The sequence below is a fragment of the Panulirus ornatus genome, chromosome 68 (assembly GCF_036320965.1).
Source record: "Panulirus ornatus isolate Po-2019 chromosome 68, ASM3632096v1, whole genome shotgun sequence".
NCBI lineage: Eukaryota > Metazoa > Arthropoda > Malacostraca > Decapoda > Palinuridae > Panulirus > Panulirus ornatus.
In genome coordinates, this window is record NC_092291.1 from 10,822,184 (window position 1) to 10,850,161 (window position 27,978).

General features: G+C 37.0%; 2 protein-coding genes across 2 annotated transcripts in view; one reads left to right on the forward strand and one right to left on the reverse strand.

Moving 5' to 3' along the window:
- Window positions 1-27,978, forward strand: part of LOC139747411 (hemicentin-1-like) — a 206,042-nt gene that overhangs the window by 108,655 nt on the left and 69,409 nt on the right. Inside the window, exons 58-59 of the mRNA XM_071659742.1 lie at window positions 1,438-1,561; window positions 1,679-1,771. Of these exons, the coding sequence (XP_071515843.1) occupies window positions 1,438-1,561; window positions 1,679-1,771 (217 nt within the window). The remainder of the gene's footprint in view (window positions 1-1,437; window positions 1,562-1,678; window positions 1,772-27,978) is intronic.
- LOC139747410 (glutamate receptor ionotropic, kainate glr-3-like) lies at window positions 2,224-27,516 on the reverse strand. The gene is made up of 15 exons (XM_071659741.1): window positions 27,234-27,516; window positions 26,382-26,493; window positions 25,513-25,633; window positions 20,179-20,298; window positions 19,799-19,999; window positions 17,478-17,581; window positions 14,344-14,514; window positions 11,537-11,646; window positions 10,357-10,467; window positions 9,641-9,858; window positions 9,427-9,538; window positions 9,111-9,279; window positions 6,761-6,869; window positions 4,934-5,062; window positions 2,224-2,391 (listed from the first exon to the last, which is right to left on the reverse strand). Exons 1-15 carry the CDS (start codon window positions 27,391-27,393, stop codon window positions 2,371-2,373), a joined length of 1,968 nt encoding a protein of 655 aa, XP_071515842.1. The 5' UTR covers window positions 27,394-27,516; the 3' UTR covers window positions 2,224-2,370.

A 27,978-nucleotide genomic window follows, 5' to 3' on the forward strand; every position in this document is an offset into this window, starting at 1 on the left:
TAGATCCTCATGAGGTCCCATTCACCGAGCAATGTAGATCTACATAAGTTCTAGTTAAAGGCTTAAATTGCCTCCATATCATCTCAACCTCATCTTGTGCTGTTTTGGATCCTCTTAGCTTTTAAGTTTGCATGGAAGTTACTATTATTTTGTAACTTTTGAACCTTTATCCATCTTTGTTTTTCATGTTTCCAGTCCTATACAGTCTTCAGTACATGTTGAGGTTAACCTACATATTTCTATAACATATTTTGACAAACACCTTTCTTATTCTTTCCCAAACTGCACTTCATATGCACTACCTTTAAAATTTGTTTTACTGTATCTTTCTATCTATCCATCCATATCTCTGACGCCTGTTCCAATTGGAACTCCCTCAAAAGGGTGGCCACAGCAACAGTCTCCATAACTAATGACTTCCAGTGCTGCTTCTTTACTATGTGTATTTATGAATGTCTTTGTGTAAAGTATATACTTGCAACACTTTTGCCTTATGATATGCACAGCCCAGGTATTCTCTCACTGTTGTCATATACATTTGGGTCCCTGTATGTATTTATCACTCTACCCTCCTCTTTCTTCCTAACCCATCCATTCAAGTCACCCATAACAGAGAGTTTTTTCCTGGATCTACCCTCTGTATTGCTTTTCCAAGCTCTCTCCAGAAGGCAACTTTAACTTCCTCTTCTCTGTTATAACATAAACGACACCTATCCAGCCACTACAGATACCCTTAACTTCTCATATATGAACTTTGCAACTAGTAAACTTGCAATGCAGTCACCTCAGACAGCCTTTACTTCTCATATGTCAACTTTGCAACTAATAAACTTGCTAGACTGTTTCAGTCAAACAAAATTCAAAATCACTTATCATTCAGTAATAAGACCACAGCTCTTGCATAGCCATCCATATCATCTTACAGATGTGATTCCACATTCTTCACTCCATACAAACCTGATTCCTTATCCTTCACTCCATTCTACTCAGATGTCCCACTACCTCTCTGCCTTTTTTCTTACAAGTCTAATTTGTTTAATTTTCCCTTTTTAAAACTGTCTACAAGTTCATTCCTCTTTCATTAATTTCTTATGCCTCTCACATTCTACTTTCCTGTATGGACTTGTATCTCTCTGTAAGTGATTCCAGGCAAGCCATTTTCTTCCATGGCCACATGCACCATTTTGTGGGGAATATTCACAGAGCATGGATTGCCAGCCCACAGGCTAACAAAAAGGGCAGGGATTTCCAGCTCCTTGAGTTTGAAATGCTATCCTACTATCATGGTAGATCATTTTTATTGTAGTTTTAGTAATGGTTCAATTGTTCAGGGGCATTCACGGGCAATAGAACAGAAGAAACGATTCACATGTTTAAGAGTATATCATGACTTTCACTAATGACAGAGTATAAGAATTTCATTTACAATGCTGGCAGATCTTGGATGAGGGTGAACGACTCAGAAAGTTGAAGCTTGAGAAGAATGATGAGGATGTGGTCACATGTACTGCTGTCAACCCTGCTGGAGAAGACAATCTTAACTTCACTTTACAAGTTTTAGGTATAATTACACAGTAGTGAACTAGTGAATAATAAAGTACATGATATTAATTGAAGTTTAAGGAATTAAGAGAATGTCAAGTTGAAGGTCTTTAATCTTTTTTGCCTCACTTCTCAGTTCCGCCTCATGTGCCAGTTGATGCAGTGACAAAAATTACAGTGAGAGAGGGTGAGAGTGTTGTTCTTATGTGCCCAGTTGCTGCTGTACCTGGTGAGTACCCAAGTGACCATTTAAATGGTTTTAGTCCAGATTTCAATAGAGAAGCATGAATTTATCACATACAAGTAATTACTCTGGTCTATACATCAGTTTATCTCTGAATTCCTTATTAATTGCCGGTGTTGGGTTTTCTATAAATGTTTATGCATCATGGAACAAATCTTTAAGAGCAATTGGAGAAAGAAATATAGAATACCATATGCTTACCATAGAGCAGATAACAGCATTATTACAGTACAGATTTTGATTTTAGAGACAAAAAGAATAGCATTATTACAGTACAGATTTTGATTTTAGAGACAAAAAGAATTAGACAAATTCATTTAGACTATCAGTACCAGACACTAGTAACTCAATCATATTATTGCCATACATCAGTAAAAAAATGAAAACAGAGGGATGCTATTATACTGCTTTTCATATTATTTGCAATATTTTCTTCTCTTGGCATGGTTCTGTACTCCTTGTTTTTGATCACCAAAATCATGATGCCCATTCTTCTGAAGTGCCTCTTGTTCTCAGTTGTATTATAATCATGATGTTCATTCTTCTGAGGCGCCTCTTGTCCTCAGCTGTCTGCTGTTGACCTCTTACAGTAACGGGTTTGATTTCTGGAACAAATTTAAGGAACAACATAAGGAGAAATTTGTTCATAAATCTTTATAACATTCTGTCTTATGATTGTTGGATGGTGTCCTTAAGAGTCAGAAAGGTTTTATTTACTGACTGAGTATTTTCAGTGTAATGGATTATGACATTAGTTCCCATAGATACACACTCTCACTCTCACATGCATAATGACTCACTAACAGGTGAGGTATCAATAACACAAAGAAATGATAAGAAATCAAATGGATAACGACTTGGAGAGGAGAAAAGGTGGAATGTTTTGATAACTGTTTCTTTCCTTACACCTCAAAGCTTTGGAATTCTTTATCATCATCAGTCTTTCCCAATAACTATGACCAGGCACTTTTTGAAATACAGGTTTTTCACTCTCTCTTATCTCTTCTTTTTCCCTTTCATAATCCTCTCTATATTTCAATTAAGACCCAGCCTTGATGTGGACTTTAGTCTGTGACTGGAGCCTAAGAAAAAAAAAAGTAGACAGCATGGATTCAGAAAAAGAGGTCATGCTTTAACAGTTGTGGCCCTAAGTCATGCTCACTGCCCACCCCACTAATGGCTAGCGAAATAAATGTGTTCACTCTTTGTTATAGACTGTGTTGTAATTGGGGTAGAAGTACCATTGTTTTACCAAAATGATACTAAGTAGTTTATCATGATTTTTTCTAAGAGTATTTATGGAAGGTAAATGATTCTTTATGATATTTTTAGTTGAAAAAGAAAACATGATGATTGTAAGTGTATATATATAGAATTACATGTGTAGCAATAAGTGTATTACTTTATTGTGTATACAAAAATATTTTTTTTTTTTTTTTTTTTGCTTTGTCGCTGTCTCCCGCGTTTGCGAGGTAGCGCAAGGAAACAGACGAAAGAAATGGCCCAACCCACCCCCATACACATGTATATACATACGTCCACACACGCAAATATACATACCTACACAGCTTTCCATGGTTTACCCCAGACGCTTCACATGCCCTGATTCAATCCACTGACAACACGTCAACCCCGGTATACCACATCGATCCAATTCACTCTATTCCTTGCCCTCCTTTCACCCTCCTGCATGTTCAGGCCCTGATCACACAAAATCTTTTTCACTTCATCTTTCCACCTCCAATTTGGTCTCCCACTTCTCCTCGTTCCCTCCACCTCCGACACATATATCCTCTTGGCCAATCTTTCCTCACTCATTATCTTCATGTGCCCAAACCATTTCAAAACACCCTCTTCTGCTCTCTCAACCACGCTCTTTTTATTTCCACACATCTCTCTTACCCTTACGTTACAAAAATATAAGGATATATAATGTAAAAACATCACCATAAAAGTGAATAATCATAAAAAATTGAAAGTGAACAAGAAAGTAATGAAGAAACTAGCAGGAAGATGGAATGGTTGGATTAGCAGTGATGGGTGGTAGGGAGATATGGCTTATTGCCAGATGTACGAGTAAAACTGCTCTGAAACAGTATATGCATATAAAGTATAGTGATGCACCTTTAAACAGAAATTCTTATGACAACTGATCATATGCAGTTTGCACAAGAAAACCTTAACAGGGTAAAAAAGTTCATACTTGCATAACGTATGAAAACCTTGAAACTGTTAGAAACCTCTTGGAATTCTGACACAGTTTAGGCTCTGTCTTAGACAAAAATGATAGATGGTATAAGTCTCTACTTGAATTTCCATAAGACATTTGACTTTGTTCACTGTACTCTTACTTTGAAAAGGCACCATCTGACCCCTCTGGTGGCAAGAGAGAAACAGTTGGTCAAAGTCAACATATTTGAATGCACTTGCCTGGCTGGCCTCACAAATATGAATGTTTTACTCAAGATTCTTAAAATAATTGGAGTAGTGTAAGATCGTGCTTGAGAAGAGTTGCAAAGTTTCAGAAGTGTGGAGGATGAATGTAAAACAAGGAAAATTTATGATGTAACTGAAGATAAGAAAATTAATAGATGATCTCTCCATTGTATTTAAGTTCGAAACAAAACACGTTTAAGGGGAACAAAATCTTGTACAAGAGATCTAATGATTTTCTCCATGGGGTAAGCAGCACCTTGGAAAGAAAGTCCATTATGATGCATTGCATAACTGTGGGACTTTGCTGTAGTTAACTGAAGTACTGGTGAACTTTTGCTTCTTTTATATGTGTTAATGTGATCTGTATTCACAAACCACAGTGAAATGATCATGCACAAGAAGGAGTAAACACAATGCCAAATTAGAGAAGTGTGGTATGTATATCCCTGCATTACCCTCCACCTGGAGTACTGTATATATATAAGCAGAAAACACAAGAAAAGGCTGTTTAATAGAAAAGTTATGTATAATTAAGGAAAACATCTTTATCAGAAGCAGAATAGTGAATATCAAATAATCTAAGCAATTATGAGACTGAGATAGAGTCCCACAAGAGTAAAGTTCTTCCCCATATGCACAAACAGGCAACCACAAAGAGGTTATCATACACATAAACATGCAGCTCTGCTCAAGACACCCCAGAAGACTGACATTTGGCTGAGTTGTTAAATCAGTAGACTGATTGTTGTGCTGCCTTCTCATGTTGATGAAGTGCTCAAATACTAAGAACACTATTGCCAGGACCATCCCACCTCCCAAGATGGTGAACACTGTAAAGACCTGTTCAAGAGAGATGCAGAACATATTATTTACAAGTTCTTGAAATATATTTTACATGAATTAAGTGACATTAATGGAAATAATTTCAGATATGAGTGTACAATTACCTTTCGTGAAGGAGTTTCAGCTATGATGATTGATATGAAACCAGACTAAGAGAAATGGATAACTTGAACATTATACTTGGAATTAGGGGGATAGATGGAGCAAAGACTAGATGTGAGAAAGATATGTGGTGTCAGAAAATTAGAAAGGAGCTTGGATAAAAGTCTAATTAGTTGTTGCGATCTCATAGATTGTATGGAAGATGATAGGATGGTCAAAAAGATACTTAGTTGCATAGTTGAAGTAAAAGAATTAGATTGTGGAAGTGATAGATGAAGTTAGAAAGCTGATTACAACCATAAATAGTTTTTAATGAAGATGCAAGAGGAATAACTTAGGATTGGATCAGGTGGCACCATATTGTGTCTGGAGGTTGCATGAATGGAGACTGCTTTCACTTGACAAAATTTGTGTTCAAGGTGAAAAAGTAAGAACTTAAATTAACTTGGAAGTTCATGTTTCACTTTAACACACATGACATGGATCATAGTTGTGCAGGGGTGAACTTAAAGACTACATGCTTCTGAACTACTCCATGGAACTGGGAATGAACTTAATAATGAAAGTGCAGTAGACAGAATCAACAGTTAAGGAGCATAATTTATCATATGTTTATCTCCAATGATACATTGGTGTACATAAATGGGTTAAATGAAAATTACAGTTTGAGTTAGAAAGGGAAAAGTAGATGGAGGCAATTCAGGAGCTACTTAGATGAAGATTATCAAAGGCTTTGAAAATTTTTAATAAATATAATACATCACTTTTTAATGTTCTCTTTTCTAAGGTATATGAATAAGTTTTTTAGTTGCTGTCATTGGATATGTTGCAATGGCCTTTGAAGTTTCTCAAAAAATCCATTTATCTAATAGTTGGTTGTGATATACTGTATATAAAATAGTGTTACAAATTTAAATAATTTGTAAACACCTATGGGTGAGTGAGCAGCACTGATAACCAACTGGTTCACCTTGCATTTGGGTACAAGGGGTCCATTTCGGGTCAACTAAAGAGTTAATCATAATTTTGATATTTGCCAACAGGCACTTTGCCTTCCTAACAATTCTTCTGATGTGGAGTTTTGGCAACAGGTTTGGCACAATGCTGACTTCTGCATCTTTTTCCCTTACAGATTCTTGTTGCTTATTTCTCTCTTGGTAGGAATGGTGATGAGGTCTTTTACTGTGTTCCATTCTCAGTACTTTGCATTTAATTGGATTAAATTTCACCACTCATTTATCTGACCAGTTTTGGAGTTTGTATAGGTTCCCTAGGAAGTTAGTACAATCATCAATTCTTACTTCTCTCATGGTATTGGCATTATCCACAAACATGTTCAGTTTCTGAATATGAAAATGCATATAAAGAATGGTTTAGATGAAGGTACAGAGTTATTATATATGTGTTTGGCAACCTGACTGTATTTGTGAGAGGTAATTTGGGGGAGGAAAAAAAAATTAAGTATAGAAGAATATGTAGAGAATTGTGATGTTCAAGAAAGGCAGTAGAATAAGCTTTTAAATGACAGTAGAGTTATAATGTATATTTATGAGATTTTATTTGAGCACGTAAATTTTAAAAATGTGATAATACCTCCTTAAAGCCTGGTGTGGGATAGTAGGGATCAGGATTGCGATCAATGTTAGGCCACCACTTTCTCTTCATGCGATTAATGTGGCCTTTCTGGGTCATCTTCCACAACCTAAATCATAAAACTAGGATTAATAATTTATCTTCTGTCCATGGAGATAGCCAACTTAGTTCAGTAGTCTAATCTAAAGATATTGGACTGTATCTATACTCTTTTTAGTGACCAGGACCTTTTATTTTCACTTTATTACTGTATCCTGCCATAGCAAAGTAGGCCCAGGAACAAATGACTGAACCTTAGAGGAGAAATCCTCTCCAAGCTTCTTCTTTTCTCCCTACTTTTGGAAATTAATAATACAGGAGGGGAGGCTTTCCATCCCATACCCCTCCCCTTGTATACACCCACAACACACTGGAGATACGTAGGAAGTGTTCTTTCTCTCCTATGTCCAAATAATTTCAAGTTTGTGGGATAGTAGCAAAAGTTTGCATTATTGTGATTAGCATAGGGTTGCATCCTAAAAGAAATTAATTTTCACTATTTTTCAATAAAGAAAAGTTTGACAGTGAATTGATTATCAAAATATGTAGGTTTTGAAGGCTAAAACACCTTCTCCCTCACAGGTAGTCCTGAGAAGAATGAGATTCCTTTAAGAATGAGAGCATATGTACATGAAGGAGAAGTGCGAGAGAAAAAGATTTCAGATCAGATTAAATAAAACAAAAATAAATACCTTCATTGGAGAATCAAAGCCATACTGAAATATTTACTCTCTAGGTGGAGGAATCCTCAGAGCCATAAAGGGTAGATCCACTTCATCTACTTAAAGGTACAGTTTGATGAAGATAGAAGAATGCCAAAGGCCCTTCCTCTTGATATCCTCCAATGAAAGGTTTCCAAGGAAAGCTAAAGCAGATGCTACTCACCTTACATCATGTACTTTACTGTAAAACTCAGGTTAAGCCAATGAGTTTCTTTGTGCTCCAGGGTGCACAAAAAAAGAATTATTCCCTCTAGTCAGGTTGAAAAAGTCTCTTAAGTGATTTAACTGGGCCTAAGGCATGATGCTCTTTTTTTGAAATCTAGAAAGAATTAATGATAATGGGACCATTTCTAGAGTAAATGGTTTCATTCATCACTGTGGTCACTAATGAATATCGTACTTATTAACCTTCTGTAACTGGTTCCAATGACATCATTGTCAACTATGGCGTGTTGCACATGTATTAAAAGTTGTAACAAATGGTGCACAGTAAAATGCTTAATACCCTCCATAATTTGCCTAATATACACTTGAATTTCCAAGAACTGCCGGAACTTGTGGATTTGGATTTTATATAATTTCCATAATTTTATATGTAACATTATTATTATTATACTTAACTGCTGTTTCATGTGTCAGCGAGGTAGCACAAGGAAACAGATGAAGAATGGCCCAACCACTCATATACACATATATATACATAAATGCCCATACACTCAAATGTACACACATATACATATCAATGTATACATACATATACATACACAGACACATACATATATACACATGTATATATCAACTTGCTGCCTTCATTCATTTTTTTCTTTTCATGCATATTTGCCATTTCCCGTGTTAGCGAGGTAGCATAAAGAACAGAGGACTGAGCCTTAGAGGGAATATCCTCACTTGGACCCCTTCTCTGTTCCTTTTTATTTCTCTTTTTTGGAAAAGAAAAAAAAAAGTGGGAGAGGAGGATTTCCAGCCACCCCACTCCCTCCTCTTTTAGTCACCTTCTATGACATTTCAGTAACAAAATTTTCTCTGCCTTACAAGAGCGAATTGATTTGTTTCGCCAAACAAAAGTCCTTGATTGCAGCTATTAAATACTTTATGTTATCAATAATAAATCTGTTTTCATTACTGAACAATTGCTGGTCTTATGATGAACTCACTTTTATACAACAGCTGTCATCAGTTTTATGAGAAGTTGACTAACACTAGTGATAAGATTTAACATCTAAACAACTCAAAAAGCTGTAAGATTTTTTTAGATGCAGTGTGTTCTTGCATGCCACTCGTCATGAACTCTTCTTTGTTATCTTGACATTAGTAAAAAACAAATATTCCCCCCATGCTGGATACACTCCTGGGTGCTGGTATGTCTTTGGTAGCCTGTGCTTTTCAGCCAAGAAGATAAAGAATATCCATGTTTTACACCAGTTGTATTAAAAAACTGGCATTTACTTTGGAGGAAAGTAACTTATCATTGATTATGTTATATAAACTGAAATTAGCCTTTAGTTGTTTAATGATATGTGTTATCAGGAACTTTTAGTCTCAAAAATGTCATTATGGGAAATGAAACTTACATATGATTGAAGATGTTTTTGTATGGTGATCCTTTCTGAAGTCCAAAGCCAATTCCTCGTTTGAGAAAGTCACTTTTGGTGTCCACAATGTTCATTGCCTGTCTGAGGGGAAGTTTACGCTGCAACCGGTAGATTATGTATTCCTTGTTTGCAAAAAAAGCATATTTACCTGCAACACAGAGTATCTTTAGTTCACAGTGGGATGGATGTGATGCATTTTGCTTTCCAACTGTATGAAACTTACAAGTAAAGATATCTCTTTTTTCATGAAAAGATGGAATGCATTGTTCTAAGTGTATGAACTGGCATGGTATACCTTTTAGAACATTAGCAAGGGCATCATCATTGTTGGAAGGGAGATTGTTGACTGGGTCTTTCCCCACAAATTGCTCCCAGGATAGTCGCATTGGAGAATTTGGTGCTGCCAACTGCAGAATTACAGTCACTTTGTAAGTAGATTATCATCATGATCTACCAGGTATTATAAATGGTATAAGAACAGTTATACTCCATTGAAATTGGATACTTACGGCAAGAGAGTCGGCAAGTGCAGTGTTGGTTCGAACACCCAGGTTCCAGTCTGGTTGCTTGAGAAGACCTTGAAAGTCTTTGAAGGGGAGTTGTGGTTGGCGGGTGGTGAGAATGGACACAAGGATTGCAGAGTAACATGTCAAGAGAATCATACCCATCCAGAATCCCGAAAAGAACACAATTTTGCCAGACACTGGCCGAGGTTCAATCTCTGTGGCTGTAAAAGTCATATTGCTCTTAGTTATGAATATAACAGTCATTTAGTACAATTCTTAATACACAGCTCAGAACACTTATACATAATTATCAGTTTTTTATTATGATAATCAGAATGTACTGAAAATACATGAAGGGATTCAGCATTTTTTTACCCTTCTCAACCTTTTCTCAGGTGATTTTTTCATCTTGTTATAAGTTTTATCTCTTATACTATGTAAAAGTGTGTAAGTAGGGAGAGAATATATCTCATGCTTGTAGGACATACCATAAAGGAGAGAAAGACAGAATTTTTGAATTTTGAAAATTTGCCTTTGGTATAGATTTATCAGAGTTGACCCATAGTGAATTTCAACCAGTGGCATCTGTTATGTGATTGTATTAACCATCACTTTGATTTATGACATACTATGTAAGGGCTGTTTTGTGTCAAGGGCTTTAAGTTAAAGCTAAAGTTTCCAAATAAGTACTTTGTCTTTTTTTTTTTTTTTCTACTTACACTGCTGCACAATACCAGAGAACATGACCCAAAATGCTTCTTGGGGCAGGATGATGTGATCATTCATCTGCAGGCATACAGTGATCCAGTTGAGCACCAACAACACTGCCGCTGTGAATGAGAGAAAATCTTAGCATTAGTATGAACATTGGTTTAGACAGAAGAGAAAGGGGTGGAATTACATTCTTGAACAGCCAGAGATCCTTTTGTACTCTCTAAGAAGAAGTTTATCAAGAAATTGGAGAATCTGGAAAGCATAAGAGGGGCATTTCTTCAGTAGACTAGAAATTATCTTGGTGAAAATAAAGCAAAGAATTCATGTCTCACAGGGCTTGACCCTTGGGCCACTTGTAATCCTGGCTCGTTAATGAATTGCCAAAAGGACTGGATTCATACCTGATTATGCCTGCTGATGTTACTAAAATCATAAATGAAGTCAGGAGAATTCTAAGATTGCAATATTCTCTAAGGAGATGTTGATGGCCTGAGGGTGTGGTGAGATTCTTGAGTGATGAAATTTAACCCAGCTAAATCTAAGCAGATGAGGTAGGGACAGAGTGAAAGAACTGCTTATGACTGCCAGCTTTCAGGGAACACATGGCAGAAATGAACATGTAGAAATTTAAGGGTTAATATAGTACCAAGTCTACCCTCAGAAAACCTTAGGAAGATTGTTAAGGAAGCAAATCACTCATTAGTCAGTGACAAAAGTGCCTTTGAAAACATAGACAAAAAGATAATTGGAAAATATTTACAGCACACACCAAAACAACTGTACATGAAACCAGTCAGGTTACCCTTACTGAAGGGACACTTAATCCATTGATTACTGATGAGCTGTACACAGCACAGGACACCTCTGTCAGTTGACTGCAAGTGTGTCATGTGACAGCATAGGACACTTTAAATTTTCAGGTGTGATGAACAGTCAGGAAGCAATTACAGGCATTTCAGACAGTTTTCACATACTTTTCCCATATTTTTTCAACTCAGCTGCTTAATAATCAGAATCCTGTGTATGTGTGTGTGTGTGTGTGTGTGTGTGTGTGTGTGTGAGATGGGGGGTTGAACATCATGTTTACATGCTCTGAATCTCATAAAGAGATAATCTGTTTCTGAGAATATACAGTTAAATGTATGTAGTGGCAGACAACTGATAACAGAAATGAGATATACTTACCACAGACCAGAATAGAGATAGGAATGCATATCCAAAAGTAGCCACTAAATGGCTGAGTATAGAGTGTCCATGTGCCTTCTAATATTGGCCGTCGGATATACAAACGAGTGCTGGAAGAGAGAATAATGTCATAATCAGATATTGGTATGTGGTATGGAGATACTGATGAAGGGCTACTGCAGTTGACAAATCAGAAAATAAGTCATAGATCTCTGCTGAAAGGGTTAATAGGATAATGACTCAGACATTTTTTATGTCATGTACATAAACTTTGAGTATCATTAAATTTTAGGGAGAATAAGAAGATGTTCTTGAAGGAGGTAAATAAAGTGCATAAGACAAGGGAGCAAATGGGAACTTCAGTGAAGGGCGCAAATGGGGAGGTGATAACAAGTAGTGGTGATGTGAGAAAGAGATGGAGTGAGTATTTTGAAGGTTTGTTGAATGTGTTTGATGATAGAGTGGCAGATATAGGATGTTTTGGTCGAAGTGGTGTGCAAAGTGAGAGGGTTAGGGAAAATGATTTGGTAAACAGAGAAGAGGTAGTAAAAGCTTTGCGGAAGATGAAAGCCAGCAGGTTTGGATGGTATTGCAGTGGAATTTATTAAAAAAGGGGGTGACTGTATTATTGACTGGTTGGTAAGGTTATTTAATGTATGTATGACTCATGGTGAGGTGCCTGAGGATTGGCGGAATGCGTGCATAGTGCCATTGTACAAAGGCAAAGGGGATAAGAGTGAGTGCTCAAATTTCAGAGGTATAAGTTTGTTGAGTATTCCTGGTAAATTATATGGGAGGGTATTGATTGAGAGGGTGAAGGCATGTACAGAGCATCAGATTGGGGAAGAGCAGTGTGGTTTCAGAAGTGGTAGAGGATGTGTGGATCAGGTGTTTGCTTTGAAGAATGTATGTGAGAAATACTTAGAAAAGCAAATGGATTTGTATGTAGCATTTATGGATCTGGAGAAGGCATATGATAGAGTTGATAGAGATGCTCTGTGGAAGGTATTAAGAATATATGGTGTGGGAGGCAAGTTGTTAGAAGCAGTGAAAAGTTTTTATCGAGGATGTAAGGCATGTGTACGTGTAGGAAGAGAGGAAAGTGATTGGTTCTCAGTGAATGTAGGTTTGCGGCAGGGGTGTGTAATGTCTCCATGGTTGTTTAATTTGTTTATGGATGGGGTTGTTAGGGAGGTGAATGCAAGAGTTTTGGAAAGAGGGGCAAGTATGAAGTCTGTTGTGGATGAGAGAGCTTGGGAAGTGAGTCAGTTGTTGTTCGCTGATGATACAGCGCTGGTGGCTGATTCATGTGAGAAACTGCAGAAGCTGGTGACTGAGTTTGGTAAAGTGTGTGAATGAAGAAAGTTAAGAGTAAATGTGAATAAGAGCAAGGTTATTAGGTACAGTAGGGTTGAGGGTCAAGTCAACTGGGAGGTGAGTTTGAATGGAGAAAAACTGGAGGAAGTAAAGTGTTTTAGATATCTGGGAGTGGATCTGGCAGCGGATGGAACCATGGAAGCGGAAGTGGATCATAGGGTGGGGGAGGGGGCGAAAATCCTGGGAGCCTTGAAGAATGTGTGGAAGTCGAGAACATTATCTCGGAAAGCAAAAATGGGTATGTTTGAAGGAATAGTGGTTCCAACAATTTTGTATGGTTGCGAGGCGTGGGCTATGGATAGAGTTGTGCGCAGGAGGGTGGATGTGCTGGAAATGAGATGTTTGAGGACAATGTGTGGTGTGAGGTGGTTTGATCGAGTAAGTAACGTAAGGGTAAGAGAGATGTGTGGAAATAAAAAGAGCGTGGTTGAGAGAGCAGAGAGGGTGTTTTGAAATGGTTTGGGCACATGGAGAGAATGAGTGAGGAAAGATTGACCAAGAGGATGTATGTGTCGGAGGTGGAGGGAACGAGGAGAAGTGGGAGACCAAATTGGAGGTGGAAAGATGGAGTGAAAAAGATTTTGTGTGATTGGGGCCTGAACATGCAGGAGGGTGAAAGGAGGGCAAGGAATAGAGTGAAGTGGATCGATGTGGTATACCGGGGTTGACGTGCTGTCAGTGGATTGAATCAGGGCATGTGAAGCGTCTGGGGTAAACCATGGAAAGCAGTGTAGGTATGTATATTTGCGTGTGTGGACGTGTATGTATATACATGTGTATGGGGGTGGGTTGGGCCATTTCTTTCGTCTGTTTCCTTGCGCTTCCTCGCAAACGCGGGAGACAGCGGAAAAAAAAAAACATAAACTTTGAGAAGGCAGGTATAAGCAGGGTATATCATGTGTTTCCTTGGAGAGGGCTATTGGTATGGACACAAATGGGAACTATCCGAGACTTTTATTAGTGGTTCATGTCACAGACTTATGCCAAGAAAGAGAGGATCTGATTTACATTCTAAGGTATGTCATTATCCCACATTGCTCAAGATAAGCTGAACATATAGCTAAGTTTACGAAGTTAACAGCAACCATCATTCTTGTTAGTGAAAAGATGAAATATACATATGATATTTATGAGTATCAAATAGCCTACTTTAACAAGAAAATAAAAAATTTCCTTGCAGTTGTAGAATGGTTAGTTTTTACTTTTCAGTGTGACGATTCTAATATCCATTGTTCATTTTGTATGTGGGATAATCTCAAATATATGTCGATTGCACTTTGATGATGCTTGTGACAAAGATAAAGATAGAAGAACAAAGCAAGAAAACCGAACTGTTGCTATCTATTATGGTAGGGTTAGTTTTGAAGAGTTTTAGAAACTTGCTTTTCATTATATTCCATCCAATGAATAAGAATACAGATAACCCCCACCTCACTATTTGTATAGGCAGAGTAAAATCAATAGAAATTGAGCGAATCTTAGTGATGGAGAGTGGTGCTACAGCCACATCTGCTTCATCTGTCTGGAGCATCCCCACCATACCATTCCAGGTTATTCCATCTGCTTGCAGTGAACCAAACAGTGTATTGGTAGCTGTGTACCTGTGGTGAAAGAATAAAAGCTTTCACATTAATGATATGTAACAAGATATTTTTGTGTCTGCCAGAGTGTTCCATTTAAAAATTTTTGTAAAAGAATCATGTCAGAATGCAAGTAAAATCTTGATAATCAAGTTCAGGTTTTTGTCAAGACATTGATGATTTAAAGTGATTGTGGGAAATGGCTTCTCAGATATGTATATTACCTTAAATTATTAAGTGTTAGATATAGGTGGTAACTATGGTGACAAAATTTTGTTGTACACACATATATACATTTTGAATATAGTTTTCATAAAACTGCCAGTAAATAAAAACACAATTCAGAACTCAAAAGTCCTGTTTGCTTACAGGAACAAAGAAATGAAGAAAAATTCAGAGACTGGACCATTCAAGTAAAGAGGCAGTTAAGTAAATGACCCCAAAAGAATTTGTCAGATGTTGATAAACTAGAATAAGTTGGTTTTTAGTGGAAGAGAGAATGATGAAATTGATGATGAAATATTAGATGACTACGACAAACATGCATTCACAGATATAAACTGATTAGAAAGAGACATCAGTAAAGCAGTTGGTCTTCTTACAGAAAAAAATCAGCATTAAGGCCAGATGGAATTACTACATTTTCTGATAAAGGCATTAGTAACCATAACCAAACCTCTTACAATGCTGCCCAGACAATGTATAAATCATTCAGATATAGGGGATATACACAAAATAGCATAAATAACACTAGTACACAAGGAGGAACCGAATTGTTGCTAAAATGATATAGACCAGTCAGCCAAACTTTGAATATCATTAAAGTGTGGGAATAATAAAGATAATTACAACTGGGAATGGAGGATAACCTACCCAAGTGAGAAACAACATGGTTTCAGGGAAAATTTATGTTTAATTTATCTCAAAGTGTGGTTAGTTACACTTAAGGAAACACAAAGTTCTATTAGAGAAGGGGACAACAAAGATGGTACCAGAATTAAGAAAGCTGGGAAGGTTACTGGCCTTAAAATTGCCCACCATGGAAGACAGAAGAGTGGGGGATGACTTGGTCACAACCTTTAAGTTTTTAAATCAACTTGATGATGTGAATAGCGATCATTCCTTGGTAAGATGCCAGGATAGAGTGATCTGAGGCTGTAACATTAAGAAGAAAGTTGATATTGAAAAAGAAAGTTGTTAGAAAACTGTAAAATACTTTTATAGTATATGAGTGTTGGATGACTGGAATAAATTGAATGAGGAAATAGTAAATTTGGATAGCATACATTAGTTAAAAAAGTTATATGATAGTATAGATGAGTCAGAGATGGGGCCCCAAGAGTGTTAAACTCACTCCCTGTACAGTAAAAATAGATAATTACACACAAAGACATACACGTTTTAGACAAAGAAATGGATGGGTAGATTATGTGTTTCTGGACTGCCAGAAAGTGCTTGACTTGGAGGTTGGTCAAGAAGACGGATCTTCAACCATGAATAAAGGAGAGACTGCTTCAATGATAAAATACATTAGTCAATTGGAGCAAATGACATGGGATAGAGCAAGATTTTTGAAATGGGCTAAGGTCAAAAGTAGCATGCCACAAAGTTTAGTCATTATATGAAGGCTTACTCGGCAGTCTGAGGGAATCATCATGGGAATGCTAATTTTTGCAGACTTTCGTTAAGTCCACCACCAACATTCTGACTTTTGTATGGCTGCTAAGTTTCACCTTGGTAATCAGTACTTTCTTCAGAAACTATCACTCTTCAGAGGCAATTCTAAAGTGTAAATACACATGCAAATTCATGTAAATATTTTAATAGTTACCATACACAATGTGTCCATTAATGAATTTGCATCATGAGGCTTACAATCACTTACCATCACCCTCCCCTTCCACCCCATATTTGAATATATGTAAATACATATGTACTCATTAACCATTCATGGTGATGAATGTCATTTGGTGGACTACCATTGTCAGGCTCACCCCACTTGAATCCTCCCTCCCCTACCACACCACCACCACCTCGCCAAGCAATCTTTGCATTAACTTCAGCACCACACTACAGCTGTATAAGGTAGCTTTGCTCACTTGTTTTTATGTATCCTTTAGTTGTACATGCATTTCTTTCACTTTATAATGGGATAGAAAATTTGGACATTTTTCATACCATTTTCCACCTGGTTAGTAAGTTTTGCAAGTCAGTCAGACTTTAAGTGCTAAAGAAGGCATCAATATGATTATTATCTGTATACAAATAGAACTATAGGAACCTGTGTGTGAGACTTAATAGTTGACATTGTACTAACCTATCACCTGAGCTTCATATCAGAAGAGTCATTAGGAAGACAAATGATTTATTTGAAGTATTAGAATGGCATTGAAGAACATGGATAAGAAAACATGGAGCATATCTTTATCGTGTATATTAAACCAAAATTAGACCATGCTTTCCAAGTCTGGTAACCACAGGAAAAGAAGTACACTTTTAATTTAGAGGGCCTAGAAGAGGGCAACAGGATTAGTGCATGAGTAAAGTACTTGAGCTAAGCTACATTGAAAGGCTGTGGTTTTTAGATTTACCCACCATGAAAGAGAAAAAAGTTAAGGTGTAACCAGATCACAGCCTTAAAGCTTCTAAATCAGTTTGATGATGTCAAAAGGGGAAAGATTTTTTTTGAGACACTGTGACAGAGCAAATGAAGGTCACAACAAGAATCTAAGAAAGGAACTTGTTAAAAAAAGATAAGTAAGTAAAAAAAAAAATAAGTACTTCATTGGTATTAGAGTGGTGGATGACTAATATAGATTAAGTGTTGAAATTGTGAAGATTGTCAGTGTACAAAAGTTTAAGATAATTGTTTGATGGTAAAGAGAGTTCAGAGTTCATGCATCCACATGACCTAATGAGCAATAGTATATGCTTTAGTATAATTCTTGTAGTAAGACTTGTTTGCACTAAGAATATGAGCTTACGTGAAGTTTAGCTGTTCCTGGAGTGTGTGCCATACATCAACTACGTAGCCCTCTCGGAAGTTTTGTGGCCTTTGGTCACTTATAAGACTCTCATATGGCATTGTCTGTGGAAAGGCACCAGTATTCAAACCCTTTTTGTATTATACTTCCATGCCTTCAGCCTTTATGATTATTGAAATCTGTACTTTGTTTTGAGCAGTATAGAAAATTAACTCAAATGAAAAGTAATGAGACTGACTGAGTTAAAGAAGTGGTAGTAATATCTGATCCAATAAATCACTGAGTAGTAATAGATTGATGAATATTATTTGTACTTTGATGGACAAAAATTTTGTGATTACAATCACTCAATGCAGAATTTCTGTCTGACTGCTGTCAACATATTATTTCCAGTTTAATGGAGTGGACCAGCACATACAGTCTCCTAGCATCACTCACACACACATCCTTAATCCATGCCCAGAGTGGTAAAGTGGTACATGGTCATGTATTATAAAAGCTTTATTTTCACTTTATGCAGTAAGCTGGTTCATTAGGTGAAACCAACATCCCTATTCATACACAAAATGGTTCCATTTCCTCTGATACCCATTATTTCTTTAGGATCTTCACCTGAAATATCTGTGGCCCTAATCAATTTTCTTACTACATCTGTCCATCTCTGTGGTTTATCTCTCCCTCTGATATCTTTTACTTAGGTATCCCTTGCTTAATGGCCACTCATATCCTAGAATTCACTGTAATGTATTGATGAATTAGGGGACCATTTCATTTAGCAGAGACAATCTTTTTTTTGAGAAAATTTTTGGATTTTTGACTCAAGATTTCTGTTTATGTACTTAATGATAAGACATAGAAGTGCCAGAGAGAAAAGAAGATGGGCAAAACAAGCAAAGTTGTAGTGGAACAATATAGTGAAATAGAAAACTGGAGGATGCACATAGAAAAGAATAGATGAAAACCAGGACATTTTAACGTGAAAGGTGGCTGCTTAGCAAAAGTAATTTAAAAAGATGAAAAACACAAGTCCAGGATCCTGAATCAGATAAGAAGAATGAAATATCAAGTAGGGCTTTTGAGAGAATAGAGTATGATAAACCAAACCTAGCTGCATTAAGATGTTAGCTTTCATAGGTAAAAATGTAAGCCACAAAACAAGGGATACAATACTCACCCTTTACAGAGCCCTGGTTAGACCTCATTTGGAATACCTCATTCATATCTTGTCACCTTACTTGATTAAAGATGAAGAGCTATTTGAGTAAATTCAAAGAAGAGCCACCAATCGAACTGCTTCACTCAGAAATAAACATTATGAGGAAAGACTGTAAAGACATAAAACCTTGTCTCTGAAAAGGCTCAAGCTCTTAAGGAGATCTGATAGAAGTGTTTGAAATACTGAAAATATTAATTTTATCACATTACATAGACTCAATGAAGGAGGGAGATGTAATAGCAATGTGGGGAAGAGTCATCACATATAGAGTAGTAGAGCATTGAAATCAACCACCTCACAATGTAATAAATGCATAGGTTTTTTAACTTTCATTGATATCTGTTATCAGTTAGAAAGCCAAATTACATCTTTTTTCTCAGAATCCAGCCGCAGAGCAGATGCCATCAAACTGATAAAGGAATTTTTTTCAAAGTTCACACTTTCCTATATGATTCCCATGATAGTACCTTACTACTTAATTCATGGTATTACTTTCACATCTTTTTCTTGCTGACAGTTGAGTCAGGAAGAGAGGCGGATTGGGAGGTGCCTTCTGTTTTTCTATCCTGCTTTTACCAAATATATTTAGATTTATTTATTTAAGACATAAACTTTGTTATGGACCATCAGGTATCCTATTATCTATGCTTCCCATATACTCCCATGCACAGCTTACAGTTCTTCACCATGCAGACTCATTTGACACTATAATCTCCCAACTCTTTCAAAAACTTGCATCTTACTTTTATTTGCAAATCACTTTCAGCATCTTCCTCCAATATGGATCATTGAGCTGGCCTACCATGTAAAAGATTAGGATATATTTGGTGTATGAGCATTCCTCAGTTGATGAAATTATATTATAATGGTATTGTAAGTATCGTTTTGTGGTAGAGTGTTCACACTGTGCTTGTTGAGTTCAGAATTGTTTGTTTTTGAACATATCTCCTGATAGTACTGCAAAATGTAGTATCATGGACTGAATTAACTTGTTTAATGTTGCAGTTATAATTGCTCTGTGGTTCTATGCAGCATATTGGCTTTGTGTCCTAAAAAAGTCATATTGACCTGTACTTTAACATATAAAACGTTGTGAAGCATTTACCACAATAGTAGCTACACGTAGGTGGAAGCCTTTCATATCCTTGCGTCGATCATATTTGTTTTCAAGTGGGGCAGTGATTAGTCTTTGATCAGCAGACCATGATCCCCATGGGCCCTCAAGGAATGGTTTCCCTTTCCCCACACGCCACACCTCCCTTAGGATAAAGGATTCTGTCTCCAAATCATAGTGACACACTATTACCTGTGGTAAAGAGTAGTAATGAAAAACTCAGAAAAATTATGGATATTTTCATACACTTGCAAAGTAGTGAGTAGGAAAACTCAGGAATATTTCTTTATTCCAATTACAAAGTAAAGACTGAATTTTTAGACTTTTTTTTTCACAACATGTATTAAAGCATTAACCAGAAAATATTTTACCTCACTGTCAATATAGATGCTAGCATCTTTAAGAAAATGCTCCATATCTTTTATTGTAGTGTTGTAGGGCAGTAGGACTAACCACTCTTGCTGTTGTGTGAAAAGCCCAAGTTGACTAGCCTGGCCAATAAGAAGAAAAAAAGAAATGTTGCAGAGAGAATGTAGGGTAGAAAGTTTTACCTCAGTGATTTGGCATCTTTGTTCTTTGTCAGTTTGTGGAGATGAGTTTGGAATCCAATCTTTGCAAAATTGATTCCCATTAAAGAATGCTTATATGCACTTGACCTACCCAGTGTTCCCAGGAATGAGGTTGATGGCTATAAGATGATGAATAGAGACTGTCAGTGTTGAGGCTTATTACATCATACTTTTCATGGATCAATGGTAGGAAAAGTTTACATTTTTATACATGCTATTATTCAGTACATAACCAAAGTGGTAGCTCCATATTTGCTTTATTTTATAATTTTGATAATTGTAAAGCATATGCATGAAGTATATGGAGACCTATTATAATTATGTGGAATTTTGGTCTCATAATTATTGCTATACATTATTGGAAAAGAGCAATATTATATCCAAGGGGATGAAAAAGGACAAACATCATACCTATCACTAATTAAGGGGACTAGAAACAGACTTTGCACTACAAACCTGTCCTAAGTGATAAGTGTGCTTTGAAAGGTAATGATAATGAGAAAGCAATTAGATAGCCCTCTCAAAGGGGAAATTTCCTAAGTGAGAGATAGAATTGTGTTAGCAAAAGTAGGTCATGTATTCTTGTTCTAAGAATGATTAAGTCATGATGCTTAAGAAGAAAAAACTTTTGCATTTTCATGAATAAAAAACTTTGTTTTTCACTTGGAAATAAGCAAAACAAAAAGAATGATAATTCCAAATCAAAGAGGCTAATGACCTGTCAGTAGTACTTGAATCATTTATGCATATATATATATATCCCTGGGGATAGGGGAGAAAGAATACTTCCCACGTATTCCCTGCGTGTCGTAGAAGGCGACTAAAAGGGGAGGGAGTGGGGGGCTGGAAATCCTCCCCTCTCACTTTTTTTTTTTTAATTTTCCAAAAGAGGGAACAGAGAAGGGGCCCAGGTGAGGATATTCCCTCAAGGGCCCAGTCCTCTGTTCTCAACGCTACCTCGCTAATGCGGGAAATGGCGAATAGTATGAAAGAAAGAAAGAAAGATATATATATATATATATATATATATATATATATATATATATATATATATAAGCTGGAGGAAGTGAAGTGTTTTAGATATCTGGGAGTGGATCTGGCAGCGGATGGAACCATGGAAGCGGAAGTGGATCATAGGGTGGGGGAGGGGGCGAAAATCCTGGGAGCCTTGAAGAATGTGTGGAAGTCGAGAACATTATCTCGGAAAGCAAAAATGGGTATGTTTGAAGGAATAGTGGTTCCAACAATGTTGTATGGTTGCGAGGCGTGGGCTATGGATAGAGTTGTGCGCAGGAGGATGGATGTGCTGGAAATGAGATGTTTGAGGACAATGTGTGGTGTGAGGTGGTTTGATCGAGTGAGTAACGTAAGGGTAAGAGAGATGTGTTGAAATAAAAAGAGCGTGGTTGAGAGAGCAGAAGAGGGTGTTTTGAAGTGGTTTGGGCACATGGAGAGGATGAGTGAGGAAAGATTGACCAAGAGGATATATGTGTCGGAGGTGGAGGGAACAAGGAGAAGAGGGAGACCAAATTGGAGGTGGAAAGATGGAGTGAAAAAGATTTTGTGTGATCGGGGCCTGAACATGCAGGAGGGTGAAAGGAGGGCAAGGAATAGAGTGAATTGGAGCAATGTGGTATACCGGGGTTGACGTGCTGTCAGTGGATTGAAGCAGGGCATGTGAAGCGTCTGGGGTAAACCATGGAAAGCTGTGTAGGTATGTATATTTGCGTGTGTAGACGTATGTATATACATGTGTATGGGGGGGGGTTGGGCCATTTCTTTCGTCTGTTTCCTTGCGCTACCTCGCAAACGCGGGAGACAGCGACAAAGTATGATAAAAAATAAAATATATATATATATATATATATATATATATATATATATATATATATATATATATATATATATATATATATATATATATATTCCTGGTAAATTATATGAGAGGGTATTGATTGAGAGGGTGAAGGCATGTACAGAGCATCAGATTGGGGAAGAGCAGTGTGGTTTCAGAAGTGGTAGAGGATGTGTAGATCAGGTGTTTGCTTTGAAGAATGTATGTGAGAAATACTTAGAAAAGCAAATGGATTTGTATGTAGCATTTATGGATCAGGAGAAGGCATATGATAGAGTTGATAGAGATGCTCTGTGGAAGGTATTAAGAATATATGGTGTGGGAGGCAAGTTGTTAGAAGCAGTGAAAAGTTTTTATCGAGGATGTAAGGCATGTGTACGTGTAGGAAGAGAGGAAAGTGATTGGTTCTCAGTGAATGTAGGTTTGCGGCAGGGGTGTGTAATGTCTCCATGTTTGTTTAATTTGTTTATGGATGGGGTTGTTAGGGAGGTGAATGCAAGAGTTTTGGAAAGAGGGGCAAGTATGAAGTCTGTTGTGGATGAGAGAGCTTGGGAAGTGAGTCAGTTGTTGTTCGCTGATGATACAGCGCTGGTGGCTGATTCATGTGAGAAACTGCAGAAGCTGGTGACTGAGTTTGGTAAAGTGTGTGAAAGAAGAAAGTTAAGAGTAAATGTGAATAAGAGCAAGGTTATTAGGTACAGTAGGGTTGAGGGTCAAGTCAATTGGGAGGTAAGTTTGAATGGAGAAAAACTGGAGGAAGTAAAGTGTTTTAGATATCTGGGAGTGGATCTGGCAGCGGATGGAACCGTGGAAGCGGAAGTGGATCATAGGGTGGGGGAGGGGGCGAAAATCCTGGGAGCCTTGAAGAATGTGTGGAAGTCGAGAACATTATCTTGGAAAGCAAAAATGGGTATGTTTGAAGGAATAGTGGTTCCAACAATGTTGTATGGTTGCGAGGCGTGGGCTATGGATAGAGTTGTGCGCAGGAGGATGGATGTGCTGGAAATGAGATGTTTGAGGACAATGTGTGGTGTGAGGTGGTTTGATCGAGTAAGTAACGTAAGGGTAAGAGAGATGTGTGGAAATAAAAAGAGTGTGGTTGAGAGAGCAGAAGAGGGTGTTTTGAAATGGTTTGGGCACATGGAGAGGATGAGTGAGGAAAGATTGACCAAGAGGATATATGTGTCGGAGGTGGAGGGAACGAGGAGAAGTGGGAGACCAAATTGGAGGTGGAAAGATGGAGTGAAAAAGATTTTGTGTGATCGGGGCCTGAACATGCAGGAGGGTGAAAGGAGGGCAAGGAATAGAGTGAATTGGATCGATGTGGTATACCGGGGTTGACGTGCTGTCAGTGGATTGAATCAGGGCATGTGAAGCGTCTGGGGTAAACCATGGAAAGCTGTGTAGGTATGTATATTTGCGTGTGTGGACGTATTTATATACATGTGTATGGGGGTGGGTTGGGCCGTTTCTTTCGTCTGTTTCCTTGCGCTACCTCGCAAACACGGGAGACAGCAACAAAGCAAAAAAAAAATATATATATATATATATTTTTTTTATATATATATATATATATATATATATATATATATATATATATATATATATATATATATATATATATATATGTGTCTGTGTGTGTGTGTGGATGATGCTAACATTATGAAAGAGGTCAAAATCTGTAGGATAGTTACAACTTCAAACAAACCAAGACAAACCTCGGATATGGTTCGATATTTGGCTAATGAAATTCTGTTAACCAAATATAAAGTGATAAAGTGAAATGAGACCTATTTGTGACTGCCACCTTGCATGAAAAATAGCACATTACTTGTCATGCAAGAGACAATGCCTAGCCTATTCCCACAACATATGAGGAGGATTATTCAGGATGGAATAATTCTTACTTGCCAAAATGAAAATTACCTTCAAATAAACAAATAATATGTTTAGAAAGATACTTACAGCACTTATTAGACTCATACTACAGTGTACAGGACCATTCTACACATCCTGTTAAAGTGGACACCTTGATCTGCTGGAAAAGGCCAAAGACAGGCAACAATGCTTTTAAGGAAGCTCATCTACCAGGGCAGTCCTGTAGCCATGGAATTACTCGTATTAGAAGAAAGAAGGCTAAAGGGAGACATGGAAACAGTACACACTTTTTTTAATAGATCTGATGAGGTCAAATTGAAGTTTTCTTTGAGATTGGAAACATCTGCTTGCTGAGAGGGTATAACAAGGAATAATTAATAAAAAGTATGTTACTGATTATGTTAAAAATTATTAAATGTTGACAGAGTTGTAGATACATGGAAGAAACCTAAGAAAAGAAACTATAAATGAAGACAGCATAAACAAGCTCCAGATTAATTTAGCAATCACAGGACTCCTTTCATGAGGCTCTTGCAGCTTTGGGACTACATTCCAAAAAGAAACAGAGAAATGATGGACTCCTTTAGAGCAAGAGTATCCCTGACAAAGCCTTGCTGTGGGGGAATTTTCACTCATAGTGTAACTACTTGCAAGTGAAGTTTAGTAACAACTCAAAAGCTTTATAGATTATATGATACCAAAGAAAGTATAGAACATGAAGCCTCATGAGTTTAGAACTCTCTTCCTGTGTTATGCAAATAGGTCATCAGGTAATCACATGCAGTACTGAATGTTTTCTGATACTGTGCTGAACATTCTCTAACACTCTCCCAGTGTCTTTTATCTAAGCCAATGCTCACTTTTTCACTAATATGTTAAGAGTTGTCATACATTATCTTTTATGCTGCCTCACTCTTCAGTAACTTCTCATTCTTAAGTTTCCTATTTATCTTTCCCATTGTTTTATAGAGTATGCTTGGTAGCAAAACTGGCCTGTAGTCCTTACCTACATTTTTAAGAACAGGTAGGATATTTCCCAAAAGATGCAAGTTTCCCATACCTAATGAAGAAAAAATGTATTTAAGTGTTGTACTGTATATGGTTAAGGAAATGTTCAAAAATATTTATACTGTCTATTAGACTCAAAATAGAATGTGTATAATCTAGTGGGTCACTTAACTTGAAGAAACACATAACTGAAGTCAGGGAGCTTTGTACCTGAAGTAAGGGAGCAGAGTTACTGGGAGAGAAGAAAGACAATCTGAATCAGATTAATACCCACTCTGTTTTTGAAGGACTGGGCCAGTTTGTTGAATCGTTCTGTTCATTGCAGATTTTTAATTGTGTGTGTAAAAAAGCACAATTTTCATGTGCAGAACTTGTCTATACTGTTAGATGCTGACCTTGTTCATAAAGGTAGCTGTGAATCCCTCGATGTCCCACATTATGATGAATTGGGCTCTGTAGTGAGGCTTCCGAAGGTACATGATGTTCTGTTTATCACTGGTACCTTTGTCATCACTCCTATCAGGGAAGACAGCTATTCGAAATGTTCTGTAGTGTCAAACGGTAGCATCACTGAGTCTTTTATTGCAATGCCTTAGCTTTATAGTGCTGCTGTCTCAGTGTTACCATTATGATGCATTAAGGATATGAACTTTAAATTTTTATATGAAAGATTGTCTCAAAACAAGCAATGTAACAACAGGCTTAATTATTTTGTCATGAATGAATAGTGGTAAGAGTAGAAATAATTTCAAGCCAAACATTGAATTATGAATGTTGGGGATATGCAGTGGGCAGCAGTATTACTGTTCCCTTGTTTACAGCAAAACACTGGAGGATGAAAGTAAATGGTATCATGTTGTAAAGTTGTCATCAGAAGATCAATAGGTGAAACATTGAAAAAAAGGTACTGTGGTTGACAAACAGATAGTGATCCATATTACATCAAAGTCAAGGTTACTGTAATCACTGTTGGAAATTTATATTAAGTTAAGTGTTCATAAGTAATGCAAACTGTACCAGTGCATAGTTTTTCTGAGGAATTATAGAAATACATATGAAATGAGTCTGTAATAAGTATATAAGGATTTGATAGTATAATATGTAATCTTATTACTGTTCACAGTGATTGTATTGTTACATCACCATTTAAATTTAGATTTCTTTTAAAGTGTGAATGGGTAGATACACAAGCATTTTGCTCATATCAGCATTAATGAATGTGGAGATAGCAAGTATATGTGATGCAGCAACTGTAAATACTGACTGTGCAAAGTGAAGGGAGAGTTGCTGCAGCCTGTAGAGTGGGATGATTGCTGCTGACATGGAGCTGACCAAGCCAGCCAACACCTGCATTGCCTCCACTATTGTCATCAGACCTGTGGATGACATATGCTGTTCTAGCAGTGCCAACTCAGTATGTTCCTTGGACCAGGTTGATGTATAACATCCATTTCATCAATTGATTATATTAAATTGATGATGGACACTCCCGCTGAATTATGGAAGAAATCCTTTAATGATTGAAGGTACTCTTTGATGGTAGATGCTCCCGATGATGTCTAGAGCAAGCTTTTACTCGATGAACCATGAAACAAACTTAATATTGATATGGAATACCTCTTCTTACTTTAAAGCAGCTTTATAGGAAAAAGGATTGCCTTTTAGTTTCAGAAAAGCTGAAAATTCATGGGAATACCCTTTCAGTTTATTGAACAAGTTTATAATTGATATCTTAACTAATTGCAAACATTTGGAAAGGAAGTGCCCAACTTAGTCTTTCTGCTAGTGACATACTTGGAACTACAAGTGTAAGGATGAAAATGGAAAAATAATCAGCTTGTAAAGTTGCTTAATTTTATCATTATTACCCTTTTAGAGCCAACTTAATTTGTATCCACTGAAGTGGATAGACATCTTCAAGAGGACAGGAATGATTCTTGTTACTTATAGAGTATAGTGAGTAATCCTGAGATCTGTGTTATAGTACCAATTTCAGTCTTTCAGATGAAATAGTAGCAGTTTCAAGTTTTGACCTGAAATATTTGTACTAGGATCTTAAAGCAGTTCATGCTACTCTGGAAGGAAGGTGAATCTATAACTGTGATGAAAGTCTTACCGTTGTTCTCTGTGTACAAGAGAGTAACATAGTCCCATTGTTTGTGAGTGATGACATCACGTATCATCTGCACCACATGAGGGCTTGCACATCCTTGGGGCATTATAGAATGCCCCACTATGGCCATTAACAGAAACCACCTCTGGCATTTGACTCTCATACTCCTGTCAGTCTTCTGAAACAAACTTCATTGTTTAAGAAAAATTAAGTAGTGCTGTAGGATAAATGTGTTTGATGTATAAAACATGATGCTCTGGACCTCTTTACAATTGATTCATGGGAAAATGCCACTAAAATTGGCACATTAATTCCAGTTTTCTGATTATAAAGTGTGCCTTTCCATTGTTGATTTGATTATAAAACGAATAAACAGAAACATAAGAGCTATGCTTTTGTAGCACAAGGAAAAAGATCATAGCTTTTTAAAGAAATCCAATTCTTCTCCATTTACAAAACTTTCTGCTTGATAATAGATTCCCAAATGCAAGTTTTTGTAAGTAAAATGGTGTGGCTCCCAAGAACAGTGTTTCCACTACACAATTATATTAGACTGTGTCTGTCAAATAATTAAAATTGACCATCCATATGAGCAAGTAACACTCATTAATTAACACACATGAAAGACCAAGAGAAGAGAGGGAGAAAAGCAGAGTAGAAAAAAAAAATGAGATGCCAGTTGAGGCAAGAGGATGGAACACATCTGCCAGTACTTATGTGTGGTCAGCAATGTTAGGTGAAGGTAATG

Bases quoted from the DNA above. Each gene is read 5' to 3' on its own strand.
- LOC139747410 (XM_071659741.1), bottom strand. From the start codon at position 27,393: ATGAGAGTCAAATGCCAGAGGTGGTTTCTGTTAATGGCCATAGTGGGG. The intron at 14,515-17,477 runs GTAAGCTCATAT...CTTTCACCACAG, and splicing joins CAGGAACAGCTAAACTTCAC to GTACACAGCTACCAATACAC. The intron at 5,063-6,760 runs GTATTATCACAT...TCTCTTGAACAG, and splicing joins CCACACCAGGCTTTAAGGAG to GTCTTTACAGTGTTCACCAT.